Consider the following 15,888-nt stretch of genomic DNA (forward strand, 5'->3'; position numbering starts at 1 on the left):
TTGCACACACCCACATGTCTACACACACGGAAGCCATCTGGGAGAATATACACCAAAATGTTACTGTTAGTTATCTGAGCATGCTGGGCTTTCATGTGATATTTTTTTCTCTTTCTTTATAGTTTCTAATATTTCTCTAACAAATATATATACTTAATATACTAACTCACCCTGTGTGGTTAAATTTCAAAGTAGTTTTCAAGGCCTTTAAAATCCTCATAATTCTTTATAAACACAGTAAAAGTCCAACTTAATCAAATCCATGAAGAATGGGTTGTTCTGATTAATTTTAGGATGAACTAGGGTTTAAGCTGGAGACTCTTTTTTCATAGGCTTATTACAATCTTACTGTAATCTCATTTTTTTCACTTTTGATATGCAAAGCAGTAAACAATAATTTTAAAAAAACAGAAGAGTAAAGTAATTTACATCTTTAAAAGGCATTATCCTTTTCCTAACTGGTATTCAGATTTGTTTGAAAAGACATTAGAGACTGTTCAGTTGATCAAAATACTTATTGAGGACCCATTATGTGGCAGGAGTTATATTAGATTCTGGGGATAGAGTGGTGAACAAGAGAAATTCCAGCTTTCATGGAGTTTACAGTCACCTGGTGTGTTTTATACATAATTTTATCAATCGATAGTTCTGTGTAAACATTTCCACTTAATGAGGAGTTCTGTTGCTTTCTAGTGCTATTTTTTAGCTAATTATTATATCAGTGCATTTTTTTAATATTTATCTTTGCCTGTTATTTTATTTTATTTTATTTTTAAATTTATTTATTTACTTTTGGCTGCATTGGGTCTTCGTTGCTGCGTGTGGGCTTTCTCTAGTTGCGGCGAGCAGGGGCTGCTCTTTGTTGCGGTGCACAGGCTTCTCATTGCGGTGGCTTCTCTTGTTGCGGAGCACAGGCTCTAGGTGCGCGGGCTTCAGTAGTAGTGGCACGCGGACTCTAGAGCACAGGCGCAGTAGTTGTGGCGCATGGGCTTAGTTACTCCGCGGCATGTGGGATCTTCCTGGACCAGGGCTCGAACCCGTGTCCCCTGCATTGGCAGGTGGATTCTTAACAACTGCACCACCAGGGAAGCCCTGTCAGTGCATTTTTATTTTAGAAGATAAGCAATATTGTTAATTCACAGAAAATTATTTTTTGTGTTGGCCCAAATTTGCCCTCCTTGACTAATAAACATTGCTCTTTGTTCTACCTTTAAGAACTTTAGAATAAATCTACCACAACAACTTATCCCCTTCTCCACTTTGTGGGATAGCTCTTGAGGGACAGACTTGCAAATATGTTGAGAAAACTATTATGCAGCTGTAAGGCTTCTCTGGGATAGAACACTGCAGTTCCTTTCATCATTTCTTCTGTGACATGGTTTTTAAATCACATACCATCCTAATTGCTTTCCTCTGGACACTTTCAACTTTGTCACCCTTTGTTGTTAAAAATAAATTACTCCCAATTTCCTGCTTTCAATAGAGTAGAGTGAACATAATTGACTCTGATGTGTGAGGGTCTGGTATAGTCTGAAAGCAATTACACTGACCTTGAATACTTATTCTACTATACTGTAAGTATCATTATAGAAAAAAACAGGAGCTTGTACTAAATCTTTACCAACCCTTGGATATATCTTAGAAGATTTTTTGAAAGTGAGTTAATTTTTCTTCTTATTTGTCTTTTTCTTTTGATAGTGAAGTATGGTTTATAAAGATAACAAATTCAAAAGTAAAACATGATTAATTGTGAAATTCATCATGCAGATAATCTGTTTTTCTTCTCTAGTAAACTGTGAACTTTCTGAGGGCAAGGATTATGTCTTACTCGTTTTTTTAAATCTCCAGCAGTTAGCACAGTCCTAGATGTATATGATAGATGCCCAATAAATATTTGCTGACCATTAATGCCTTGTATAAGAAATAAAGATCTTGTAAAATGAAACAAATTTCAGTTTTTAGAATATATTGAAGAATCAGTAATATAGAATTGGACCTTAATTTTATCCTAACCTGAAAAGAGTAACCTTAGTATATTAGTTAGCAGTATTCACTAAGGAAGTGTGTTGGGTGGGAACGCATTTACTTCTAAGTGACTGAAAACCCAATTAGCAATGACTCAAACAATAAGAACTTTAATATTTGCTTAAGAAGCCTGAAGAAACTGGTCCTGGGGCTATTTGAGCAGCTCAGTGATACCATCTAGGTCCCAGGCTTTTTTACCCTTCTGTTGCCATTCTTGGCCTGTTAGCTTTTTGAGGTAAGAGGCTTACTGCCTATGGTTACAACATGCCTGCCCCCTCCAGACATCAAGGCTGCACGCAGAGAGAGGAAACCAAGGAAGGCCAAGGCTCTTAAAAAGCCTCTTCACATGTCTTTTCTCTGAAGAAAAATATTTTTCCAGAAGCCTCCCAGCAAATTTCCCCTTATATCTAACTGGCCAAAACCTGAGTCATATCTCTAGGAAGCAAGCAAAGGAGTAAAGTTGTGGGAATGACTGTGGGTTAGTTAAACAACAGTTTATGCCACAAGTAGAAAATACACATATATTACAAAAAGATCTCATGACAGGAGATCAGGACCTCCCCTGATAACGTCAGGGGAACCAAATTATAAAGACCCTTCTAAAAAGATCACTGATAATATTGGAGTTACACTGTTGCATAACTTATTCAAACAGATGAATCATCACCTGTCAATCACTTTTAGAAGAACTGACGAACCTTATTATTTTTTCTAGTTTTTATAAATTAAACAGGCTGTGTCTTTATCACAAAGCTATTTTTATTTTTTCTCCTTCCTTTCAGGAGTCCTATCCAAAGAAGAGGAATTACACTATGGAAATTGTACCATCTGCTTCTCTGGATACATTTCCTTCAGAAAATGAGAACTTTCTATGTGATCTCATGGACACAGCAGTTACAAAGAAACCTTGCTCCTTAGAAATTGCAAGGGCCCCTTCTCCAAGAACTGGTAATATTTCTTACTGACATTTGGACCAATTCAATTTATATGCCTGCATATGTGAAGATGTGTTATTAATATTTAGATTTCACACAATATTTAAAAAATGAAAGTGCCCCAATATAGTCACAATGATTTTTACTTTTATTTTTTTGCATTTTGAAGTGAGTCCAGGTAAGTTAGAGCATTTTTGATGTGAAGTCTCTTAACTTCTTGGCACGACCCTCATGGAGATGGTTCTGTCATGGTGAAGACACTGAAACCTTTTAATAGTGAAAAACCTTCTAGGTCAGATACAAAACTTTGGGTCCTTTAGAGTTCATAGCAAATTTGGTAGCAAGAGTCTTTCAATATACTTTCCTGCATCCTATCTGCTTACAGGTTATCAAAGCATACTCAGCTACTTTGTGTATTTTATCTCTTTGGTGGTATTTTCAGATACATTGTTTTATTTTTTGCATTATAAACTGGTGAGCAAGGCAAACAAATATTATGCCTATTTTACTGATAAGGAGATTGGAGCTAAGTGTCTTATTTAAGATCTATACATTGGGGGGCCTTTGCTTGAACATGAGTTTTTGACTACCATCATGTTTGCATTCTGTTCCTTTGCCACTGCCTCTAAGAAAGAATGCACAGTAGTTAACATGAAAGCTAATGAGGGAGGAAAGCTTCAAGTGGGTGGTCAGCATATTCAAAGCTGCAAAGAAGTTGTAGGAGAAGTTCTGAGGAGAGGCTTTTTTTTTTTTTTTTGGTTTGATAATCCAATTGCTGCCTATCTTTGAATAGTGAGTTTAAGAAGTGATGTGATAAAACCAGGTTTCTGGAAGTTAACAGTGAGACACTCGGAAATGCAAAATAAGGAAATGGGAGTGTAGAATACAGGTTACCCTTTGAAGAGGATTAGAAGAAGAGATATGATGCTAAAATGAAAAGAAAGTGGTATGAAGGAGAAATGGATAGTTTATTTTAGGATAAGTAAGACTTGGTCAGGTTTACAAGTTGGAGGAATTTGCTAGTGGAGAGCAAGAGATTGAAGACAAAGAGTAAAAAGAGAGAATTGAATAGGTAGAAATTAAGACTGAGCTAGTCTAAGAAAACACAGACATTGCTTCTCTCAGAGAGAAGAGAAGATAGAGCATCATGAATACAAAGAAGATAGGTACTTCCATATGGGTTCAATTTCTGAGTACTGTAAAAGGTTATTGACTGAAAAGAAGAGCTAGATGTTGAGAAGGGTTAAAGTAAAATTCAGAAATACCATTTTAAGTAATAGGCTATGGTATTTTATAGAAGTGAACAAGTAGATTTTTGAGAAGCATTGAGGCCAGGGTGTTGTATGAATCATAAGCATGCAGAAAGAATATTTTAGGATGAGGTAAGAGCATAATCATGAAAATAGTTAAAGTTTATTGAGAATTTACTGTGTGCCAGATACTATTATAAGTGCTTTATATACATTATTTCACATAATTCTTACAATGCTGTAAGGTAATAATGCCATTATTCCCAATTTACAGTGAGGAAAGTGAGGCACCAAAATATTAGGTAACCTCCCAAGGTTACATGTTAACAGCGGATGGTTCTGGGACTTGAACTTGTGTTGTCCACTTGTACTCTTAAACACTATGTTAGTTATGCTGCTGCATTATATTAGGAGATAAAGTGGAATAGAAAGTGTGAACCAAGTACTGAAATCCTCAAGAAATGTGGAGGTATGCCTGGAAGTCCACATATAATAACAATAAAATCAGAAAAAGTATGTTATAATAAGATAGCATGATCATCAGATGAGCAGCAGATTTCAGATGAAGGTAGAATAGTGAGTGATTCAGAAGCAATCATGGAGAGTGAAGACAGTGCTGAGAGATGATGAGAATGAGAGTTGAATGAAAGATCTTCTGTAGGAGAGGTCACAGGGGAAAATAGTGGGGAAATCAGGGGCAAAGCTCAGTTAATGTAGGAAAATGGACGGTATATATGTATGAAAATTTAAAAGAGCCTTAATTAGGGAATGGGAGTAAGGGTGTTAAGTTAGGGCTGGTGGAAGCAGGAATGAAAGCATTGTGTTTTCATTAAACAATCAAAAACGAATTGAGTTCCTTCACATGCCAGGCATTGCTTTGCATGCTGAGGATACAGGGATGAAAAAGACATGGACCCAGGTAACAAGACTAATAGGCCTAGAAAAACTCTCCTGCTGAAAACCAATAAACGTGCTGGATAAAAATACAGAAAAGGAAAACTTAAAAGCATCAAAAAGGTGACAGGAAGATTATGTAAAGCGAATAACATTTAAATTAGGAACTTCTTTTTATCAGTATATTAGTAAGAAATAATCAGGCAGTACATTGGTGAAGGTGGGAAGCCAGTGGAGCATTAAAGCCACTTTTGTCCTGAGGGAATTTGCTGAACCTGCTGTTGAACTTTGGTGCTCAAGTCCTCTATGGGTTTGTGTACAGAAAACAAATCTCTGTGCCTGCTCAGCATGAGGATTCTAATCGGAAATCCTTCCTCCGTAGAGCTAGGAGTACAGAGGCTACACCCTCACAGTAATCAGAAATAGTCCTGCCTCATAACCTTCATTCTAAGGAGACTGCAAGGTCTGAAAAGATGATTTGTTGTGAGCAGAAGAAGGGGAGAAATTCCTGAGGAGTTGTAACCATGAGCTGGTCCTCACACAGGTTTGCACCCAAAATGTATCATCCATATGGTCTAAAAAACATCAGTCCATGAATTTAGTTTAAAGTAATACCCTCAGTCATCAAGCAGAAGCAAATGTAAACGTCTAGAGAGGAATGTATTATCTTCCTAGGCCCCAAATAATTCCTATAAATACTTTTGCAATTAAAATGATCAGTTTACAATGATTAAGCCTAAAAGAAAAAGATCCCCAAACAAGAATCAACAGAAATAAGAACGAACAGTTACACACCCGAAAGACTTCAAATACTGGAATTATCAGATACAGACTATAAAATGGCCATGCCATTATAAATAAAAGATAAGCTTGAAGGTATTTTGAGGAATATAAGATGGCAGATCTTTTTGCTGTCATTTTTGGAAAATATAATCCTCCACAGTCTGCCCTCTGGTCACAATGATTTATATCCTTTTCCTATGCAAATTACACTCATTTTTTCCTTCAGGATTCCCAAACATCAGCCCATTACTGCATGAACTCCCAGACTAGGTTCAGGTATGTGTGAGTCTCCCTGTTGCAGTTCTTATGGTATAGGTCCTTGACTACCTTTGCTCTTGGCAATGCCGACCTGTGAACTAAAGAGACAAGTTACCAGTCTCCTGTCCTATAACATATAAGAGTGGGAAAGGCATAGGAAAACCACAATTGACACTCCCATTCAAACACAGGGAAAATAGGGCATACAGCCACCACTAGTCTGTGGGAATTCTGAATCTAATCAAGCACAGTTACTTGATTAAGGCTTAGTACAATGGAGTAGTAATTGTTTTCTGTGGCTCTTGGTTCCACCCTCCGAGACATTCTTCTTTTTCCATAAAAAGTAACACATGTTTACAGCTGAGTATCTTTCTCACTTGCTTACTGTCTATAGAAGATTAGGGGTCAAAAGACCTCTTTTCATTTTCTATTATCTCTTTTCATTTTATATTACAGAGATAATCTACTGATCTACTTTCTTTTAAAACTTTGTGGACTTCCTGTGTTTCAATTTATACTCCATTAGACAAAAGCTTATATTTCAGATAAGTTTTTCTCTGCCTTGTGCTCCTTATAAGAATTCTGTGAGACAATGTCCTTGAGGTTCTTAGGAACCCTGTTATTAAACAAGGAGGATCTATGAGGCATGCCCTTAAATCCTTAGACGGTCTTTTGTCTGGCTTAAAGTTTCTACGTGGCACTACCTGAGATCTTTCTTAGGACTTAACATATGATCTTGTATCTCACCCACATTTGGTCATTGGCCTTATTTATTTGAGGATTGTTTGCCATTTGGAGCAGCTAGAAATGAGAAACCAGTTTTGTTTTTGTACCCAGAAATTTCTGGCCTCTTTGTATTTAGTGGGTCATTCTTTAGTTCCTCTCTCTACTGGCATGTTATCATGGGCAGCCAGATGAAGCTGGGTTGACTTTAAATATTCTGCCTGGAAATCTCTTTAGCTAGATCATAGAGTTCATTTGGTTCAATTTCTTTTCTCAATGTTATTGCAGAAGTCAATGTTGCCAAACTTTCCTCTACTTTATTATAAATGACTCCCTGCCTTTAGGTTCCAATTATTACATTTGCTGTCCTATTTAAGCCTTCAACAACAGCTTTCTCATAGCTTTCTAGACTTCCACGAATCCTCTCCTTGGCCTTTAGCCTTTTACAAGCACTCATTTTGAGGCTCTTCCAGCTTTTGCCTGCTGCCTCATTCACAAAATTAGTGCCATGTATTTTAAATTTTTATTATGGCAGCACCCTGTTTTCAAGTATTAGAATCTGTTCTGCTTATTGATTGCTATATAACAAACCACCTCAACACTTAATGTTTGAGCATTTATTTTGCTTATAAATCTGCATTTTGGGAAGGGCTTAGCAGGGATAGCATCTTTCTGCCCCAAGTGGTATCAACTGGGGCAACTTGACTGGGGGCTGGAGGATCTATTCTCAAGACCGATCCTTACTCATATGGCTGGAATGGCCTACTTGGACTTCAGCATGGAATGTAAAAGTGTTCCAAGAGCAAGTATCCTAAGAGAACGAGGCAGAAGCTATGTTACTTCTTATAACTTAGCTTCAGAAGGCAACATCGCTTCCGTTGTAGACAAGAGCCTGAATATATTTAACTGGAGAGAATTTAATTCCCCTTCCCCTTTATGGAAAAGTGTTATTGAAGTCATATCATAAAAAGATATTCTTACAGATACATTTGGAAAATACAAACTTCAACAATGCCTGCGTTGTTTGTTGTTATTGTTGTTTTCTAAGTGGGATAAGAGTTAATTTGCATGGGTACATAATTTTCCCCAATTGTGTTCAATCATTTGGATTCAGTATAAAAGAAACCAATTTGCTCAGCTGACCCAGGCTTAATTTATAATGATTGGTGGTCTTTTGCACTTTGGGCTGTGATTGTGAATTCTAGGGGTGAGGGAGTCCAGAATTAAAAATGGAAGAATTTTTTTTTAATGATAGGAATACAGATGAATATGAGAGTCAGAGCAGTTTCTGTTCCAGTTCTAGATGGAACCTTATCAAGTGAACCTCACAAAATTCCCCTCCATAAACAACATAGCAGGTAGAAGGGAGCATCAATATAACTGTCATCTGGCTGGATGAGGAAACAGTTCACGTCTTTTCCTTCTGTTGATTCCATTAACCTGTACCTTAGGTTTTGCCTGGATCCAGTTACTTCCAAGTCTCTCATTCTGCTATGCTTAGCTTTGCCTTCTCAGGACCAACTAATTAAGCTCATGAACTTAGGGGAAGTTACGGACTTCTCTTAGAGTTACTGATGTTTTCCCTTTGTTACTAAGTCCCTTATTATCTAAAGGTAGGACTTCTAGAAGAGGAGACCTCTCTTGATGCACATGAGTCATTTGGAGGCCCTCAGATTGAACTGGGTAGGTAACTACCCTACAGTTCCTTACTTAATAAACATTTATTGAGTGCCTCTGGTGTTCTAGGTCTCATGCTGCATGTTGCAGAAGAAACAGAGTGAAAGGTAAAAGTCCTGATATTTAGGAGCTTAGAATGTGTTAAAATTAAGGGTAATAAGTTCAATGAGAGAGGTGAGCATAAGGTGTTCCAGGAGAGTAGAACAGGAGGTAGTGCCTGATCTGAGCCTCAAAGAAGGAAGAGTTAGATGAATGAATGGGAAATATATGGCTCTCTAGGCCAGTGAATAGTGTGTACAGAGATTCAGACGTGTGGAAGAACATACTGCATTCACAGACTATGCCCAATATAGCATGGTTAGAGCATAGAATGAGACTAGGGAAAAATGCATAAAAAAAGAAGTGACATGCTGAAGGTTGGATAGCAGAGTCAAACCACTGACAGACTTTAAGGAGGGACATGATAGATTTTTGTGTTTTAGAACGATCTCTCAGGAAGCAACGTGGGGGATAGATTGAACAAAGATGAGGCTAGAGGCAGGAGGATTAATTAGGAGATCAGTGTACAGTCTCAGCAGAAAATGATGATGGCCAGGAGAAAGGCAATGCCAATGAGGAGGGGGAAGCGGGAACAAAGCTGAGAGGTATGTAGGAATGAAGCTCATCCCTTCTCCCTGTGGGATTCTGCCATTTGGAAAATAGTAGCCAAGGGAACTAAAGAATTATATCTTAGAGTATGTATTCTACAGTTTTTGATTAACTGTGCTGGATAACTTGGCTCAGTTTTACAGACAAAATGAGGATTTCTACACATACAGGAACTGCATTCTGAAGCTTTTCCTGGAGAGAAAGAAAGACAGTGAGGAATAGAGAGAGACAAAGATAGAGATGGAGAGAGTGGAGGGATGACCATTTCTTTAGAGGGACAATGATGAGTTGATTTGTGCCCCCATCCCCCTCACCAAAAAGGTGTACTGGAACCCCTAGTACTCCTAGTACCTCAGAATGTGACCTTATTTGGAGAATTGGAGACAGGGTCTTTATAGAGATCATCAAGTTAAAATGAAGTCTTTAGGTGGGCCCTAATCCAACATGACTCATAAAAAGGAAGACACAGAGACGTGCAAAGAGGGAAGACAATGTGAAGAGACATGGGGAGAAGATGGCCATGTACAAGCCAAGGAGCGAGACCTGGAACAGATCCTTTCTTCACAACCCTCAGGAAGAACTAGTTCTACCAACACCTTGATTTTGGACTTCCAGCCTCTAGAACTGTGAGAAAATACATTTCTGTTGTTTTAAACACCAGGTTAGTAGCAGCCCGAAGAAAGAAATACAGGGGCTATAACTGAGCACACAAACTCAATACCTAGATGGGAGAGGTGAATTAGGGTGTTGGGGTCTACAGGGGCAGGTCGTGCCCGGACTTGCTTGTCTCAGAGGCTGTGCAGCCTGAGGGTCTTGGCTGTAACTGCCATTGTCATTCATGGGTATGGAATATGTATTTTTCTCAGAAAATCAGTTAAGTATGGATGTTAGTTCCCTCTCTGTGGTCTCTTTTACTTATTAACTAGATGAGCTAGTACAAAACAGGTCTCATCCTGACCACAAGAAAAAATTTTTTATCATATCAACTGGTTTAATTTAAATACGAAAGCAACTTACTAGTAAATCTATATTCAACAAGATTTTACAATTCAACCAGAAAATGAAGGATACTCACTGCAAGGAGCATTTTACTCATGCCACAATGACTACAGATTTATATGGAATAAAGAATAATATTGCTCTAGTACTAGGCTCATTAAATAAAGATGAACAGAAGTCCAGTCCTTGCTTGGTAAATTTTCTAAGACTCATGTTTACTCAGTCAGTATTGAATCATATTTATTTCCCTTATTGCATTGAGCAAAGGACCTTACATAATCGTAGTGGTGACTCAGTTACATAAATGAATGAATCATTAAATGAGTGAATGAATGAATGAATATCACCCTTAAAATAACATGGCTATGATAGCAGAAAAATCCCTTATGAAATAGTCAGGTGCCGTCAAAGATAATGTTTTCTTATCTGCCTTTCATTTACACAGGGGAATTTTTCCATTTTATGGTTACTAGGCAACCTGTTATTTTGAATCACTTAGTACAGGTTTTGCTCACTATGGATGCTCAATAAATCCATTTTGATTAATGAGCAATTTACAACAACACCAGTGAAGACTGTTCCAATCCTGTTGGATAAGAATAAATGATCTCTGATAAAAAGGACACAATCAATAGTACCATGCCAGGATAGTGTGGGTCTCGTTTACCTTTATTCAATTTGCTAATGTGCTCACTGAACTATGGTCAACCTGAAACGAAAATGTCATGTGATGAATAATCCTCCACACCTCACTACACCTCCCCCAGTATCCTGAAATAGGTAGTAGTGTGAGGGTGGTTCTGTAACTTATTTATACCAAAATATTTTTTGAAATGGTGAAGCTTTCTTAATTCTAATGCCAAATTTTTGAAATTAAAAGAATTCAGACTGGACTAGGGCTAATGTTTATCTCTGCTAAGCAAGTGGGTAGTGTCAACATGAGTTCTGTGGGTATGTTTAACTCATTTAAGAGAGCAAACTATTTTTAAGCCCCTTGAAAGCATTGTTTAACATACAAACACTGGCCTTGCTGATAAGAACCATTTTTATCAAACAGCAATTATTTATTTGCCATTGGCTTTGTGCTCAGTGCTGTCTTAGCCATTTATTAAGGCAGATCTCTGCTTGGTAAATTTGTAACCCAGTGTTAGTTTATAGAAGGGCAAAGAGAGAAAACTAGGGCAGCAGTACCTGCAGTGAAATCCTGGTAAACTAACCATTCTTTCATCCATATGGACAGTTAACTAATTTGAAAATGTAGTCATCTCAGTTTGATCAAATTGGGGGAAGTTTGCTGTATTTGGAAAACAACATCCTAAACAAAAAGAACATTATCCCTTTTTTTCCTCAAATCAATTTTACTTGTTGTATACATGAATAACATGAATCATAGACTCATAAGATTTCTAAAAATACAATGAACTCTTATTAAAGTGATTATGTGGGGGATATAAGCTTTTTCTGATGTCATATGTGGTATCCTGTGGAACAGAGATTCTCTACAATGTCAGAATATGTATAATAATGAGGTAAACATTCATTAATTCATAAATTCATGCTCACCAAATTCAAGCAGGCCCTCCACACTACATCAGTCCACTCTTCCTTTACTCTCCTCAAACCTCAGATACTTTATCCTACCTTGTCTCTTACTCTCAGCAGATGACCTCATATTTTAATTAACAAAGAAAATTGGAGCAACAAGGACCTACTGTATGGCACAGGGAACTGTATTCAATATCTTGTAATAGCCTATAATGGAAAAGAATATGAAAAAGAATATATTTATGTATATATGTATGCATAACTGAATCACTTTGCTATACACCTGCATCTAACACAACATTGTAAATTAACTAAACTTCAAAAAAGATCGTTAAAAAAAAAAGAAAATCAGAGCCATCAGGTGGAAGTTTAACGTCCTCCACCAAGTCTACAACTGCCCCTGCACCCTTCTCCTGCCTATTCCTCCTGTTAAAATAGAGGGTATTTTTCTCATGCTATGTATGGAAGGTCAGCTCCAACCTCTGTGCTCCATGTCTCTGCCTTCCCAGGAATTTGACCCTTTCATTCACTCCTGCTCTCTCCTGTGTTTTTTGTTGTTGTTTTTTTAAAATTTATTTATTTATTTATTTTTGGCTGCGTTGGGTCTTCGTTGCTGTGCACGGGCTTTCTCTAGTTGCGGCAAGCAGGGGCTGCTCTTCTTTGTGGTGTGCAGGCTTCTCATTGTGGTGGCTTCTCACGTTACAGAGCAATGGCTCTAGGCACACGGGCTTCAGTAGTTGTGGCACGCGGTCTCAGTAGTTGTGGCTCACGGGCTCAGTAGTTGTGGCTCGTGGACTCTAGAGTGCAGGCTCAGTAGTTGTGGTGCACAGGCTTAGTTGCTCCGTGGCATGTGGGATCTTCCTGGACCAGGGCTCGAACCCGTGTCCCCTGCATTGGCAGGCAGGTTCTTAACCACTGCGCCGCCAGGCAAGCCCTCCTGTGTTTTTAATTGTCCTTCTTCCCTGGGCCATGCACAGTAACATTTAAATCTGTTTAAGTCTTTTTCATTTGAAAAACAATAATGAACAACAGAAACAACTAATAATGAAAGCGACAAATAAAGAACTAAAAAGTTCCCTGATCCCACTTGATTCCTCAGCTGCTATTCTTCTCTCTATCTCCTTCACATTCTTAGTATGTTCATTTTCTTCCTTACCTTTCACTTCTCAGCCCACCTTGTCAGGTTTCCAGTCCTCACTGCTCTGTTGAAAGGTGCTTTCTAAAGGTACCAATGACCTTGATGTCACAAAATCTAAAGGACATGTTTCAAACCTCATTTTTCTTAACCTCTGAACAGCATTTCACAGGTTAGTGACACCTCAATCTTGACATCTTTTCTTCCCTTTGCTGTCCAAGGGAGATTTTTATCTTATTATGCTGTTCTCTCTCTATATTGACAGCCAATATTTTTCTGCAAGGTTCTAGAAGTTGGGAGTTCCTCAAAGCTCAAAGTCCTCCCTTTTCTTTTTACTTTTCCCTCTTCCTAAGTGATCTCATCCATAGTATGGCTTCTGTTACAATCAACATGCTGAAGACTCCCAACTATTTCTCTCTGGTCTAGACCACTTCCTCTCAATTCCAGCCTCATCCATCCATCCATTCATCCATCCACTCATTCATCCATCTGTCCATCTATTGAATATCTCCACTTATATGTCTCAAAAATACCTTGACCCCAAAATTACACTTACGTCTTTCCCTCCAAACTTGCTCTTCATGCAGGGTTCCTTCTCTTAGTAAATGACTTAATCATTCATCTGATTGCAGAACCCTGTGTGTCATTCTTTCCATCTCCATCTTCGTTAGCTTCCATATTCAATCAATCACCAAGTCTTGTGGTTTTTAACTGGAATAGGTTGTAGGGTGAGGGTAATTCTGTAACTTACTGTTGATCCCTAACTACTTCTCACATCTATCTGCTTCTCTTAATCTCTACCATCACCAATTACTCTTCTGGATTATTTTAATAATAAAATATTATTTGCCTATTTGCCTTCCTTGAATTTATTATTCATGTTGCAGCCAAATCTGAGTGCATCACTCCTCTCTTAGTGACATGCCACTGCTCTTAGAAAGATGACCCAAATCCCTAGTAAGGTCCGAAAGGCCCTGAATAAGGTGATATTTTTTTTTCCTTTTCATTTCACACCATGTCCTCATGTCACACCAGTCTCTACCTTTCCAACTGGCCCTCTTTAGTTCCTTTTAGTTCTTTAATAGGGGCAGCTCCTTTCTATCTGTGGGCCTTCACATGCCTGAAGCAATGTCTGTTTCTACTGTCCCTTTTCCTTCTCCTTCTCCCAAGTAAATAACTTGTATTATTCAGGGAAACCACCTTTGTGGGAACCCACACATACCTGTGCCCCAGGCTAAGTATGTATATGGATGCCTCTGTTTTCTAATTTTTTAGCACCTTCTAATTTTATTTTCCTTTAGATCCCTTAGTTTTGATTGAGATTATGTAATTATTTTGGGGTTACTTATTGTAATATCTGTTTTAGTTTTTTGTCTTGTAGAGTTCACAGTCTTGCCTGTTCTCCAATTGCAACCATAGTTTCTAGCAAAATTGCTGCCACATAAAAGACACTCATTAAATATTAATGAAAAAATAATAATCGCTAATGTTATTGACTACTTATTTTATGCATATTAACTTATTTAATCTTAAGCTATGTATGAAGTAAGTAGTTTTATCATTACTATTTTGCAGAAAGGGAAACAGGGCACAGAAAAGCTTGGAGCTTTTTAGAAAATGGCAGTGCTGGAATTTGCATACAGGATATTTTACTCTAGAGATCATATTCTTAACCGCATTCACAATTCATTAATTAATTATTTAGTTAGTTAAACACGTGATTTTGAGGTTTTTTTTTTTTGATTTGCAGGATAAATCTTGAATTTTTCCTTTCAAACAAAATAGAAAGAGTTGGAAACTTGTTTAGTGGTTTGTGATAGAGCTATATTGTGCCCATCTGTGAAGTGGTACTGAGGAGTGTTCTAATCAGTCTAAAATAAGTGGATGAATTGGAGACAACCCCAAAGTCAAAACAAGTGAATGCTTAAGTAATAATGATAAAAGGATAAAATCATATATAATCATTAAAAATAATGTTTTCAAATAATATCTACCTATTCAAATTTTTATAACGGCACATAGTTGCCCCTGAATAAATATCTGTTGAATGAATGAATGTATATTTACCATTTGATACAAATTTGGTTGCAAACTAATATTATGTGTATGTGCATGGAAAAAAAAAAAAAGACCAGGAAGATACCATAGTCATTTTACTATCTCTAGATGCTAAGATAACATGTAATTTTATTTTTTTTCATACCTTTTTTTATTGTCCAAAATTTCTACAGTTAACACATACTGTTTTTATAATTAGAAAATTAAAAATACTTAGTCATCTAGAAAGTTAAAGTAGCTCATGTCAAAACAATTCACATTTATCTAGTTAATGTTAAATATGTAGGTGATTTCCATCTTTGAAGAAAGAAAGTTGAATAGACTAAGGATGGATACTGTCTATAAAATACTGAAACTTCCTTGCAATAAACCTTTATCTGTTAAAGATTGGTTTTTAACTTATGGTTTTGCTCATATTCAGAATATTTTAACTTAGACTATCTTGTTTGGTGGACTGGTTGAACACTTGACAAGAGTTATTCTCAATGCTTGTAAAAGAGAAAATATTATTATAGCTCATGGGAATTTACAGTTGTGCAATTTCAATACACTCTGATGATTAAGCTGTTATTTCGTGGACTCCCTTATCAATGTTGTTCAGTTTAGCAGCTGCTACCTATAGCATTAAGTTGGAAATAACATTATACTAAAATTATAGTCATTGAAGAAATCTTGTATAATGCTTATAGTCTTATATTTAAAATCTTTTTTTTTTTCTCCCTACACTGTCTAGACATGTCAGATTCATCTACTGGCAAGCTCACTAATTCATTTTATAGTCTTTTCCATAGAGGCTGTGTTATTAATGTAATATTACACTAAGACTACTAGTTCTCTCTTTAGGTACTCCTACACTCTTAATTAAGTAACATTAACAAAATTAACTGCCACCCAACTACAGTCACATTATACATTTAAAAAGTAACCATTTTACATTAATATATTTTATTTTTTTAAA

General features: G+C 37.0%; 1 protein-coding gene across 5 annotated transcripts in view; it reads left to right on the forward strand.

Moving 5' to 3' along the window:
- The window catches only part of ANKS1B (ankyrin repeat and sterile alpha motif domain containing 1B), a 1,182,139-nt gene that overhangs the window by 451,706 nt on the left and 714,545 nt on the right, over window positions 1–15,888 (forward strand). For all 5 annotated transcript variants that reach the window (XM_061206227.1, XM_061206228.1, XM_061206229.1 and 2 more), the window contains exon 10: window positions 2,808–2,973. In XM_061206227.1, the coding sequence (XP_061062210.1) occupies window positions 2,808–2,973 (166 nt within the window). The remainder of the gene's footprint in view (window positions 1–2,807; window positions 2,974–15,888) is intronic.

Source organism: Eubalaena glacialis, chromosome 11, assembly GCF_028564815.1.
Source record: "Eubalaena glacialis isolate mEubGla1 chromosome 11, mEubGla1.1.hap2.+ XY, whole genome shotgun sequence".
Lineage (NCBI taxonomy): Eukaryota > Metazoa > Chordata > Mammalia > Artiodactyla > Balaenidae > Eubalaena > Eubalaena glacialis.